The following is a 13330-nucleotide window of genomic DNA, read 5'->3' on the forward strand; positions in this document are numbered from 1 at the left end:
TCTCAAACATATGCGAGTCGAGTTCGAGAAAGTGGACAATTATTCGACCGAACTCGAGCAAACAGGCAGCACTAGCCGAACTTGAACGTCTTACAATTCACATCGACACGACCCAACACCCCAAGTAGAAATAGTCATTGGAGAACACAAAAGTTGAGGAGTTGCAATATATGAATGACAATCTTAATTGAAATAAGTTACACAATAGTAATGAACTTTTTTTACAAAAAGTTCTAAATTTCTGAAATTGATTGTGGAAATGGAGATGCTCTTGCTTACATAGAATGACAGTATTTGAGTCAGCAATTGTTCCACGTGGATCGTTCTCCAAGACTCCATCTGCCACGTTGGTATTGCGAACGAAAAAAACAGCACGAAACACGCTTCCCAGTTTCTTCACAATTTTCACTTCTTAATTTTGATCACGTAGTCCACCATTTCCCTCTATAATTGAAGAAGAATAAAAAGTTGAAACCCTAATTTTTTCTTCTTCTTCTTCATTAAGTGAAAAATGGAATCTGTAGGAGTTCTAGTGACATGTCCAATGTCAACTTGCTTAGAAGAAGAACTTGAAAAGAGATTTAAGTTATTCAAGTTCTGGTATTTTCCAGAACAGAAACAATTTCTCGAACAAAATTCAAATTCAATCCGAGCAATAGTTGGAACTTCTTCTGCTGGAGCTGATTCAGTTTTAATCGATTCATTGACTAAATTGGAAATAGTATCAAGTTATAGTGTTGGTTTAGACAAGATTGATTTAGTGAAATGCAAAGAAAAGGGAATTAGGGTCACAAACACTCCTGATGTTTTGACTGAAGATGTTGCTGATTTAGCTATTGGTTTGATTTTAGCTACTTTGAGGAAAATTTGTGAGAGTGATCGTTTTGTAAGAAGTGGGTCGTGGAAAAAAGGTGATTTCAAATTGACTACAAAGGTTTGCTCTTGCTCTTGCTCTTGATCTTGATCTTGATTGTTAGCCTTATGATTTTTGGGTTTTCTGTTAAATTGTTTATTGCTAAAGGCAAGACTAAACCTTATGATCGTGCCTCGTTGTTTCTCTACTAAATTTTGTTGACAAGAATAATTGATCTTAAACCGACTTGGTTTTCATTAAAAATTTGAAATCTGATTTCAGTGTTTCGGCTTGTCATGAGACAAGATACACCTAGGAGTCTTATGTGTGATATGTATATTTAGTTTTTACCTTATTAGTGATGACCAAGCCAAATCCATATTGTTGTGGTTTTGTTGCCAATGTGGTTTGATACGTATGTTTAGTTTCTTTCTCCTAAACTCTCTCAAGATGTTCTCAACACTAATGAGATAGTCTAAATTGAGGTTATGCTTTATGCCTTTATCGATGACCCTAAGCAGCGTCGATTAAGTACTACGTTTTACTGGCGAAAAATTCAGTGAAATGAATGTAGATGGTTACCAGTTGAACGGCAACGTTCAACGTCTGCTTTGATTGGAAGTTAGAGGGCCGGGTGTCCAATCGTCATGTTCTTGATTGGTGGACCGAGAAAAGATCAGAAGACGACAGTGTGGGTTTGTGCTGGCCAAAGGCACCCTGACGGTCAAATTAGTTCCTCTGAGTTAGTAAAAAACCCAAATAGGATACAGTTAAGGCGAAGAGTGTCTCCCAGATCGTAGCGTATGGAGGTGATGCAACTCGTAGAGGGGCCGAAACGTGTATTCCACTGTCAAGGATGAATGTAAGGGGGGAGGATAGACTATAGAGAACTCCCTTTCGAGCTTGTGCTCTAGAAATTCGTCGTCCAGCTTCTGCTTCACAGGAACCCTTTTGTAAGATATCTCGTTGCAGGTTCGTAGGTAGAGACTCCACGACAATGTCTAAGGCTCTGACCAGCAGGACCATCGGTTGAAAGCTTCAGATTCGTTGATTAGAGGCTTCGCAAGGATAACGGAGATAGAGTTCGATATATATATATATATATATATATATATATATATATATATATATATATATATAGAGAGAGAGAGAGAGAGAGAGAGAGAGAGAGAGAGAGAGAGAGCTCAAAGAGAATAGAGAGAGTGGACACATAGTTTGCTAGCCTACGTTGATGTCGAGTGGACACATACTTTGCTAGCCTACATTGATGTCGAGTGGACACATACTCTCTACCATGCATTAATACAGGGTCGTCTGGTGGGGGTGCAGGCAGGAAGCTCGCACTGGGACCCCACCGCAAAGGGCTAAAGGACCCATTTTTATTAAAGTCTTTCTAGCTTAGTTGGTACCAAGAGTGACTTGCATTTAGTCACCTAAGTTCGAATCACCGTGCCTCCAATTCTTTTTGTTTTTCCATTTTAATCAGACCAGCTTCATGAGATTGAGAAAGCAATTGTTATATATAGACCTTTAGTTTAGTTTCTAAAGGCAATTTTTTGAATGGTGTCCCATGAAAGTGTCAAAATTTCGTTATTATGATTTTTTGTAATTATAAACTTATAATCCAAGATAGAATAAATATAGATTTTTGCTCATAAGTGACTGGATTTCTTAGACTCGGTTTTCTATATGGAGGAAATTTTGAAGTGAATTTTTTTCCTACAACTACTTTCTTCTGAATACATTTTTTTTTGGTTGAAAGATCTTCTGAATACATTTGGATTCGTTTTTGGTTATCCATCTATCTACATTTAAATTATCTTGAGTTTTGCTCACTTTTTGCTGGTAACTTTTTATATTATTGGATGAAAGGTCCCAATTCGAATTTGGCACGGGGCCCACAAAACTCTCAGCCACGACACTGCATTAATGTTGCGTGCCCACCTTAGTGGTGGGAAATTGTATAGCTCACAATGTTCGTTCATTATTTGCCAGTAGCAACTATACATTAAATGTCATCCAAACGTTTATCTATTTTTTACTATATTCTGCAGTTCTCCGGCAAGAGAGTGGGAATTGTTGGTTTGGGAAGAATTGGTAAGGCAATAGCTAAGAGAGCTGATGCTTTTGATTGCCTGATAAGCTATTACTCAAGAACTGAGAAACATGACTCAAAGTACAGGTACCACTCGAACATCTTAGAGTTAGCTGCTAACTGTGATATCCTTGTGGTTGCTTGCCCACTCACTGCAGAGACCCGTCACATTATAAATCATGAAGTGATGGACACATTGGGCCCAAAGGGAGTCCTCATCAACATCGGACGTGGACCTCTTGTAGATGAGTCTGAGCTTGTCTCTGCACTGGTTGAAGGTCGGTTAGGTGGGGCTGGACTCGATGTATTTGAGCACGAGCCTGACGTGCCGGAGCAACTGATTGGGCTCGACAATGTGGTGCTGGTGCCACATATTGGAACTGGTACGTCAGAAACGCGTAAGGCCATGGCAGATCTTGTGATTGGGAACTTGGAGGCTCACTTTCAAAACAAGCCTTTGCTTAGTCCTGTTGTTTGAATAAAAATGGTGTTGCAGGTGAAAATCTGTTCTGCTGAAAGGAGGAAGCCTGTGATTTTATCCACCACATTAAAAGCCCTTATGAGGTATTGATAGTAACAGTGTATATGTTAGTAAACTACAAGATAATTTCTTTAAAGAGAAGGTCCTCTGTGCCACTTAAGTGCTGGACTAAAACTAAAAAACCCATCTTAAGTTGTTTTTTCTGAACTATTAATGGGCCTCTTGCTCTTGTTTTAAATCTGCAGTAAGCAAGAAAGAGGAAATATCCGAAAGTAGCTAACTTTTATTATACAAAACACAAATTTTTTGCAGATTAGGACATACTCAACTGTAAGGGGGGGGGGGGGGGGGGGGGGTAGTGGTTCAGGACATTGGAGGACACTCAGAGACAAAATGTTCCAGAGACATTTCAAGACATTTCGGGACATTTGTCCGTAGTTCAGGACATTTGATTCATAGACAAAATGTCTCAGAGACATTTCAAGACATTTGGTTCATGGACAAAATGTCCTGGGGACATTTCAACATATTGAATCCATGGACAAAATGTGTAGTGGATATTATTATTATTATTATTATTATTATTATTGAATCCATGGACAAAATGTCTCAGAGACATTTCAAGACATTTGGTTCATGGACAAAATGTCCTGGGGACATTTCAACATATTGAATCCATGGACAAAATGTGTAGTGGGTATTATTATTATTATTATTATTATTATTATTATTATTATTATTATCTCATCATTGAAGGATAATTGGTAGACATTTATTATTTTAATATTATCATTATTGTCAAACCATATGAAATAATATATTTGTACTCATGTTTCAATAATATATTTTTCGACTTTTGTGAACATCTGTGGATATCTGAAGACATTGATGGCAGTTGGTAGACATTTATTATTAATGTAATCATTATTGTCTAATCATACGAAATAAATTTGTCCTACTACTTTGAAAATATATTTTTCGACTTTCGTAGACATCCGTGAATATCTGTGGACATTGATAGATATTTAGTTGATATTTATTTTTTTAATATTATTACTGTCTTACCATATGAAATAAAAAAAATTAATTAATATTTCCAAATAAGTATTTTTCGACTTTCGTAGACATCTGTAGATATCTGTGGACATTGATGGACAATTGGTAAATATTTATTATTTAATATAGTTAAATATTAATATAATAATAATAATATAATATAATATAATAATATAATATAATATAATATAATATAATATAATTTAATTTAATATAATTTAATATAATATAATAACATATAATATAATATAATATAATGTAATGTAATGTAATATAATGTAATATAATATAATTTAATATAATGTAATATAATATAATATAATATAATATAATATAATAACATATAATATAATAACATATAATATAATAACATATAATATAATGTAATGTAATGTAATGTAATGTAATGTAATATAATATTATAATAATATGATTTGATAATAATAATTATTTTTATTACCTTCTTTACTCAAATGTATATAATAATTATTTTTATTACCTTCTTTACTCAAATGTATAATAATAAAAATAATATAATAATAATAATAATAATAATAATAATAATAATAATAATAATAATAATAATAATAAGAATAATAATAATAATAATAATAGTAATAATAATAATAATACAATAATGTAGTAATATAATAATAAGATAATATTATTATAATATGATTTGGTAATAATAATTATTTTTATTATTTTCCTTACTCAAATGTCCCCAAGTGTCTTCCATATTTTGAGAGACATTTTCTATCCAAAAGCTCTCCAAATTTACACTAAAATGTCTCCAAATGTCCCCAAAAACAATTTGTCTTGAAATGTCCTTAATTTCGTGTCCCAAACGAATAACACAGACATTTGGGACATTTGAAATGTCTCCAACCAATAACACGGACATTTGGGGACATTTGGAGACATTTGAAATGTCCCCAACCAATAACACAGACATTTGGGGACATTTGAAATGTCCCCAACCAATAACACGGACATTGGGGGACATGAAAATGTCCCAAACCACTACCCCCCCTAAATCTCTGCAGTTTGTTTTTATTTCTCTCCCCCTTACCGTTTAAATTCGCTAGAGCTTTACAAGTCCTCACTCGATTCCCTTTTTACCTCTCCCTTATTTTTTTTTCTGCTCCTTCCTTTGAGAAGGTCTGTTACTGTCCGACTATATAAATCTCTCGAACACAACCCAATCATTATCTCCTTTCGACTTTCAACTATAACAATATTCTGTATTTATTTTATGGTTTGCAATGGGTTAATTATTTTTAGTGTTTTGAGGTTGTGGTTGTTTCAAGATGGAGAAGAGATGAAGATCAGCTATTTGATGTTGAGTTTATAATATTAGAAGTTGAGAAAATTTTCCACATTTTAATCTTATTTTCATGTTTAAGATGATGATCAAAATGGGTTGTGAACAGGTAACTTGTTGAAAGTGTCTTCAATAAAAGTTAGATATCTAATCCGGTTTGCGACCGGCGCGTGAAATTATGGCACCGATCTTCGAGCAAATCGGCGCGTGAAATTATGGCACCGATCTTTGAGGCAGGGTTGGTATGCAAAGCAGGGCTCTTGTTATGTCGGTTTGTAGTGTTAGCGATGTTCAGTGTGTTTTGGGAATTAGAAAGAGAAAATCGGTGAGGTGGTGAGTCTGTGGGTTTAAAGTTTTAATGACTATATAAATTGAAATCCTGTGATGTCTTGATGTCTAATTTTCACGAATCCCGTGTGTACTGTGTTTGTTTATCATAGCGAAAATCATCGCGTCGTTGTTTGCTGTGGAGCAGGTCTAGCTAATCGAACCTCGTAAATCTCTTGTATCCTGTGCGATTGTTTATTTCCTATGGCTTTGCTTGGTTTACTTAACTAATAAATGTGAAAAGTTATGAAATTTATGAATTACAAAATCCATGATTAATCATGTGAGAAATTAGAATTTAGTGATTTGGGTTGTTCATTGAAAAATGTTTTGGATTAAATAGCTAAAACTAGCAGAGGAAAGTTTTCCTGCAATTAGGTCAGAGATGGTAATTCTGACGAGTCAGACAAGAGGAGAAGATATGAAGGAGTTATTAGAGAAACTAAACCAATCCGGAGAAACTGCTCTTATGTAGTTGTTGAATATGGTTACGTAGATGTGGCAGAGGTGATGATCAAGCACTATGATATTTCACTGACCCACATTAGAGCAAGGAATAGTTATGATGCATTTCATGTTGTTGCTAAGCAAGGCGACTTGGGTAACTTACAGACCATTGTTCCTTTTCGCATGTTTGTTGTACAGACCGAGCAAGCACAGTTTGCCCAAGCTTCGAGCGAAGTCTGGACAAAGCTAAGTGATGTGAAAGGCAAGAACACGCCAGAAACCAGCTTTTTATATTCAATTGGCAATTGTCACTGTCAAATCAAGAAAATAGACAATTTATCCTTTTGACGGAAATCAATGCATGGTTCCATCTAAGTCGGTCCCCTATTGCAGCATCGTCTCAGCCAATCGTCATAGTAAATCAAAGGAACCTATATAAACACACCTAGTTCACCCTTATTAGGGCATCAAAGGTTCGAACTTTTAAGTTTAGATTTTGAATTCAATTTTTAACTGCAAAAACATCATACTGGTTTGAGTGTCATAGATGTTTCTGAGCATTTTTGCAGATTTTGTCCCTTCAAGATACAAAGAGAAATCCATTGTCGGGGTCGTCGATTCTTCATTGTCTTAACTATATTCTGAAAACCACTTTTAGACATTTAGACGAGTTAATGCAAGCCTTGTGAGGCTTTTACTAATGAATGTTGTGGAGCATCCTAATATTTTTTCCCACATAATCATGTACCATCATCTTTCAAAAAAAAAAAAAATGTACCAACATCGAGTATAGTTACCAAATGAGAAGGAAACAACAAAGCGGACAAGATAGCAAAATGGGGGCGTCGAAATGCTTGCAACCGGTTTTTGTCATCCGAAAAAGATCTGCAGGAGAATCTCAGTATTATTTTCGGCTAGGGCTTTTGTTTCTTGTATCTCAACAAAAAAAGAAAAGAAATGAGAATTGCATTTGTGGGTCTTGCTAAATCTGGTCCTTACAATCTTCCCCATACAATCTTCCCTATACAATCTTCCTAGAGATCCCTAATACGAGAGAAAATGACAGAGATGGTAAGAAGCAAGAACAACTCTGATGATTTATTACCCACCTCACTTGCTGCCGGAAACTGAGGAAACATATTGGCTTGACAAATTGACTTCCCTTTTTCTCTTTCCCACGGGATTCAGTTCTTGAATTCACATTAATTACAGTAAAATCAACTTCTTCGTCAAAATCTCTCTGTTTATTTCATTGTGTAAAATAAAATAAACATTTTCCTTAGAATCAGATCCCAATTCTTTCATATTTTAGGGGGTTCTTTTAAAAGCTAAATACCCTTTTGACCTCTAATTTATTTTCTTTTAATACCCCAAACCCACAATTTATTTCATCTAAGAACAAATTCATCTACACTAATTATACCCCAGACCCACAATTCCTCTGAAAGTTCTTAAGATACCCATTTCCCTATAATCAGATCTTGAGAAATCTGCAGATCTAATTTGCTCACTAGATGTTCACTAAAATGTCTACAAGAAAACCCGTTTCTAGATTCATTAGTTTTGCTCTTACCCTTTTGCTATTACTGGGTTTTTTCAGTTCTGTTATGGCTTCTGAGTCAGTCACAAATGGTAATGGTGATGATGACTTGGAAGGGTTTGAAGAATTATTAGCATTAGATGAACAAGAAGAAGGGTCTCAAGTCAAATCAGCTGAAGCTGAAGTTTTAACAAAGGCTCAGAGAATTGTTCCTGAACTTAATGGTGAAAGTTACAAAAGGGTTATTGATGGTAATGAGTTTGTTTTGATTCTAGGTTATGCTCCTTGGGATGCTAGAAGTGCAGAATTGATGCCTCAATTTGCAGAAGCTGCTAATATTCTTAACAAGATGGGGAACCCTATATTGTTAGCAAAGATTGATGCAGATAGATACCCAAAAGCAGCTTCTGTTATTGGGATCAAAGGTTTCCCTACTCTACTTCTATTTGTTAATGGAAAATCTCAGGTCTATAATGGCGGATTTACAGCGTAAGCTCCTGATTTCTTTGTTTATTTTAGTTCTGATCCAGCTCTTGTCCTAACCAAGAACTGACTTTTATGCTTTTGTGGGCTTAATTGTTATATAGGGACGGAATTGTGTTATGGGCAAGAAAGAAGACTGGTTTTCCTGTTGTTAGACTAAATTCTGTAGCTGAGGCAGAAGATTTTCTTTCGAAGAATCAGATGTTTGTTATTGGTCTCTTTGAGAAATTTAAGGTATGAAACTTTAGGATCATATCTGAAACTGCTAAAATAATTTAATTTTGGTAAAATGAGTTTGATGAGTGTTGTTAAGATTTTGAGGGTATTTCGTTTTTTTTAAGGGAATTTAAACATGACGAAAGCTACTGCAGTTAGTTCCCCATATAGGCCATCCAACCAATCTGTAAATAGATGTGCAAAACGGATGTGTGTATAGGTTCAAATTGGTGACTTAGGCGATCGCGACATTTCATTCATTTTCTACTGTTGTAATTCTGAAGTACTAATTTGTGGAGACTGGTACCTTCTTGTGGTTTAGCTGATAGTGTGAGTTGGGTCGCTGACCTTAAACCACTGCTTTCAAATGTTCAAATAATTGTTTTATAATGTTGTTAGTGTTAGTTTGACATGGGTCCCTAGTTCCTTACGTATTATAACATTTGTGGTTTTCTTTTCCCAATTCTTTGCTTTCAATTGGTGTCACTATTATATATATAGACCTAACTCCTTTGCGGGGAGTTGCCTCTTTTTATATCCGCATGGCAGATTTGTATTCGTGAAGCAAAAGACTTATTGTTGGATAGAGATTTAGTGAACCAGGTGTTCTTACTCTGTATATGCTTTCTCTTACTTCACGATCCCTTTGAAAATGAGAGTGGATGCAAAATAAAGCCGGGTGTTTGCAGTTGAACTGTAGGATCAATGGTTTAATAATTGGACTCGTAACCAAGTTAACGACGGGTGTTTGTCACTTTGTTTTACAAAATAAAGCCGCTAACTAAATTGTTATAGAACATGTTTCTGAGTCTTTGACAATGAAATTCACAAACTAACTATTTGGTGGAGAGCGAATGAAATGTAGGACTGTAAGCTTGTGTATTTCAGTTTATAATTTTCCATCAACTTGCTTGAGCTGTGCTGTGTTCTAAATTTTCAAGTCCGACGGCGGTATCACTACTATAAGTGAAAATTGACAATTATCCGTTATTCTTTTTCCATTTACAACATTATTGATGGATACAGTACTAAAGTTGTATTACTTGATAATGATCTACAGGGAAGTGAATATGAGGAATTTGCAAAAGCAGCCATTGCTGACAATGAAATCCAATTTGCTGAAGCTAGCAACACAGAAGTTGCTAAGGTTCTTTATCCAGATATTAAATCTGAAAGTTGCTTCCTTGGCCTTGTCAAAAGTGAACCAGAAACCCATGTGACATTCGGTAAATTGCCAAACTCATGCATTAGTTAGCTACTTGGACTCGCTGAGTATCTAATTACGTAAAGCAATTTTGTACCTTGAAATTATATTAATTGTCTCATCATAATCTATTTGTGGACTGTGCAGACGATACCTTCACCAAGGATAAGATACTGCAGTTTCTGGAGTATAACAAGTTTCCGTTAGTTACGAAACTAACTGAATTGAATTCCGCCAGAGTCTATGCTAGCCCTGTTAAACTCCAGGTTAATATCAATTGAATATAGTGTCTCCCTATTCCTGCTTTTATTTACCGAATTTGTATATGTCATCGCAAAACATACCTTACCAATTACCTCCCCATTTTCATTATCCTATGTTTAACTTATCCTCTTAGTAGTTAATTTTGTTTTGGAAAATAATACCAAAACGATTATCAGATAGAGATAGAATCCTCCCCAGGAGATGTTAACGGCAATCATGAACTTGAACTACGTCATAGCATGTCTATTTGGTTTCTTAAACAACTACAATATTTTGAAGAAAGGTATTAGTTCATCAAACATTGCGAGATTGTAAGTAATGTTCTGCAACTAAAGAACTGTAAACAAGAACACTTATGCATCTACTACAAAATTAGGCACGGTTGTGGAGCAAATATTTACTGATTGTGACCAACGTTTTTTCAGATTTTTGTGTTCGCAGAGGCTGATGACTTGAAGAACCTTCTTGGTTCTCTTCAAGATGTTGCAAGAAAGTTCAAATCTAAGGTACTTTTGTTGAAGCATTAAGATGACATTGTTCAACTGCTATACTTTTTTTACGAGCCTGACAATTTCGAGATGACTTGTTTGGCTGTAGGTATTTTTTGTGTATGTAGACATCAAAGAAGATAACCTTGCAAAACCCTTTTTGACTTTGTTTGGTCTCGAAGATTCAGAGAAGCCAGTAGTGAGTATTTTTCGTCTTCTGTTAAAGTCTATCTAGTAAATTTCATTGTTCATTACCTCCAGCATCTTGATCAATTCACTATGTTTCTATGTATGCCTCATAGATAACCGCTTTTGATAACAAAGTCAACTCAAAGTACTTGCTGGAGTCAGATCCCACGACACAAACTCTGGAGGTAATATTTCAAACTTGATTTGATTTTTACCACACAAGAAATCTCATTGTGCAGATCTGAGTTGGTTTCGTATGAATCTTGTAGGAGTTTTGCTTGGGTCTTTTGCATGGTACTCTGCAGACATACTACAAATCAGAACCGATACCAAATAACGTAAGTAGCCCCACAATTTTCTTCTAATTTTAGTACTTCAAGAGTCCCAAAGCAAATTTAATTTAGTATCCGGAAGATAGTTCTCTATTCTCCACAGTGGGGTACCTACTATATATATATCTGAAAAGCTTATCTATTATGTGCCCATGCTATCTCTTAGAGTCAAAGCTTCTTTGGCTTCGGGTTGGTTAAGTGATCTCCAAAATAATGAATTTGTGCATTACCGAGAAACATATATTCAGATTTCAGACGCCTAACTTCTCTGTAGCACATCTCGACAATAATTTGTTCTTTACCGTTTTCCATTATGCCTGCCCTATTCTGGAGGAAGAAATGGGACCATTCTGTCAATTTCCTTTCTCTAGCTTGTTTATCTTCGACTTCTAGTTACTTCATTCACCGTTAATGGGGATATGATTAATTTTTCTTGTTTCAGAAAGGAAATAAGGGTTTGTATTTTGTAACATTTATGATTAGATTGTTCAAATGAATATTGCAGGAGGATGCAATTGTCAAGAAAATTGTAGGAAGGACATTCAATGACTTGGTTTTGAACAGTCCTCAAAATGTTCTCCTCGAGGTCTGTTTTATGAAAGTATATTTGTTTACTCTGCTAATTATGAATTTATAAAACTAAAAGTGGCTTTTCTTTTAATGGTTAGGTACATGCGCCATGGTGCTTCGACTGTGAGACCACGAGCAAGCAAATCGAGAAGCTGGCTAAGCATTTCAAAGGGATGGATAATCTAATTATAGCAAGAATAGATTCTTCTTCGAATGAGCATCCAAAATTAGAGGTATTCCCAGCTATTACTATATATAGTTATTTCCATGATTTCGGATTTTGAAGAACGATTACTGCATCGCTTCTGTATGAGCCTGAATTGAACCCATTAGTTCAAGAAAGATAATTGAACATTTAGTGCATCATTTAAAATTTGGGAGAGACGGTGGTGACAACTGACAATAAAGAGAGGATTGTCTTTCTAATAATTTCTTGTCATACTTTTACCGTTTGTGCAGATAAGTGATCTCCCTATGCTTTTGTTTTACCCATCAAGTGATAAATCGAACCCGGTAACAATACTATTATTATATCTACCCACTTTATTCCTTTCATTTTCATTTCGCGTTCGACTTCTAAACCCCATTAACATGCAGGTTAAGCTATCTGCTAAGTTGAGCGTGAAGGATTTGGCTAAATTCATCAACAAAAATGCCAAAACGGCAAAAGACAGTCAGGAACCAATACTCAAAGACGAACTATAGACAAAACTATACACTATGAACTTGAACCAGCATCTAAGTTCGTTGCTCCCGTTCTGACAAGAACTGATAAGTACATTGATAGAAACTTAGGAATGAACCATGTCTCTTAAAATTTTGTTTCTAATATTTTGTAGAACAGAAAGTGGATGTTCTTCCTATAAAAGTTATGCTTTAATTAGTTCCTATTTTACTTTCTAGTTGCTACTTTGTCTATAATAGTAGTCAGTAGATGATGAATATTTCCTGGTTTGGGTTGAAACTATTATGTTACCTTGATGTGAAAGCTTCGCTTTTTAGGAGCCAAGATTTGATACTTGTACTCGAGTCTGAAAGAGTGATAGAGAAGTAGCAATCGAGCGATATTGAACGAGCGATCTTGTGATCTCGAATCTATTTGTTATCCGCTTACTTGCAGGTGAAACTTATATGAATTCTTGAGGCCAGCGTTGAATTTCCTACGCCCAAATATTGATATATAGTATCAGAGTGCTTTATGTATATACTCAAGTGGGGGTTTCTTTACCATTAGATTTAGAGATCATTTCAGGTCCAGAGATGGAAGCTCGCAAATGCAACAAAATCCAATGAATACAGATCACAAGGTTTGCCCTTTTAGTATTTTTGTTAAAGTATTTTATTCGAAATTGCAGACCCTAGATGTGACTACTTCGTCTGTTTAACCCTCATTTATTTTAACATCTATTCATTCATAGTCATGTTGCTTACATTGATGTTGTGGTGTGAGATGTTACAAGA

At 35.1% G+C, this 13330-nt stretch overlaps 2 protein-coding genes across 4 annotated transcripts; both read left to right on the forward strand.

Moving 5' to 3' along the window:
* Positions 1 to 446: 446 nt before the first annotated feature.
* Positions 447 to 6194, forward strand: LOC147532141 (hydroxyphenylpyruvate reductase-like). 3 transcript variants are annotated; one of them, XM_086650980.1, is made up of 4 exons: positions 447 to 934; positions 2908 to 3346; positions 3445 to 3512; positions 5919 to 6194. In XM_086650980.1, exons 1-3 carry the CDS (start codon positions 512 to 514, stop codon positions 3462 to 3464), a joined length of 882 nt encoding a protein of 293 aa, XP_086507106.1. In that variant the 5' UTR covers positions 447 to 511; the 3' UTR covers positions 3465 to 3512; positions 5919 to 6194. The 3 variants fall into 3 exon arrangements, with proteins under 3 accessions (XP_086507106.1, XP_086507107.1, XP_086507105.1); XM_086650981.1 differs by having other exon boundaries at positions 477 to 934; positions 2908 to 3331; XM_086650979.1 differs by lacking the exon at positions 5919 to 6194 and having other exon boundaries at positions 477 to 934; positions 2908 to 3616.
* A 1229-nt stretch (positions 6195 to 7423) lies between these two features.
* On the forward strand, positions 7424 to 12878 carry LOC147532142 (protein disulfide isomerase-like 1-6). The gene is made up of 12 exons (XM_086646930.1): positions 7424 to 8612; positions 8711 to 8840; positions 9883 to 10048; positions 10174 to 10292; positions 10716 to 10796; positions 10888 to 10977; positions 11081 to 11152; positions 11237 to 11305; positions 11805 to 11885; positions 11968 to 12102; positions 12329 to 12382; positions 12467 to 12878. The coding sequence occupies exons 1-12, from the start codon at positions 8098 to 8100 to the stop codon at positions 12572 to 12574; spliced, it is 1620 nt and encodes a 539-aa protein (XP_086503056.1). The 5' UTR covers positions 7424 to 8097; the 3' UTR covers positions 12575 to 12878.
* The last annotated feature ends 452 nt before the right edge of the window (positions 12879 to 13330 follow it).

Source organism: Eschscholzia californica, unplaced genomic scaffold, assembly GCF_041429995.1.
Source record: "Eschscholzia californica isolate CP2 unplaced genomic scaffold, dmEscCali1.0.p SCAF_6, whole genome shotgun sequence".
Taxonomy (NCBI): domain Eukaryota; kingdom Viridiplantae; phylum Streptophyta; class Magnoliopsida; order Ranunculales; family Papaveraceae; genus Eschscholzia; species Eschscholzia californica.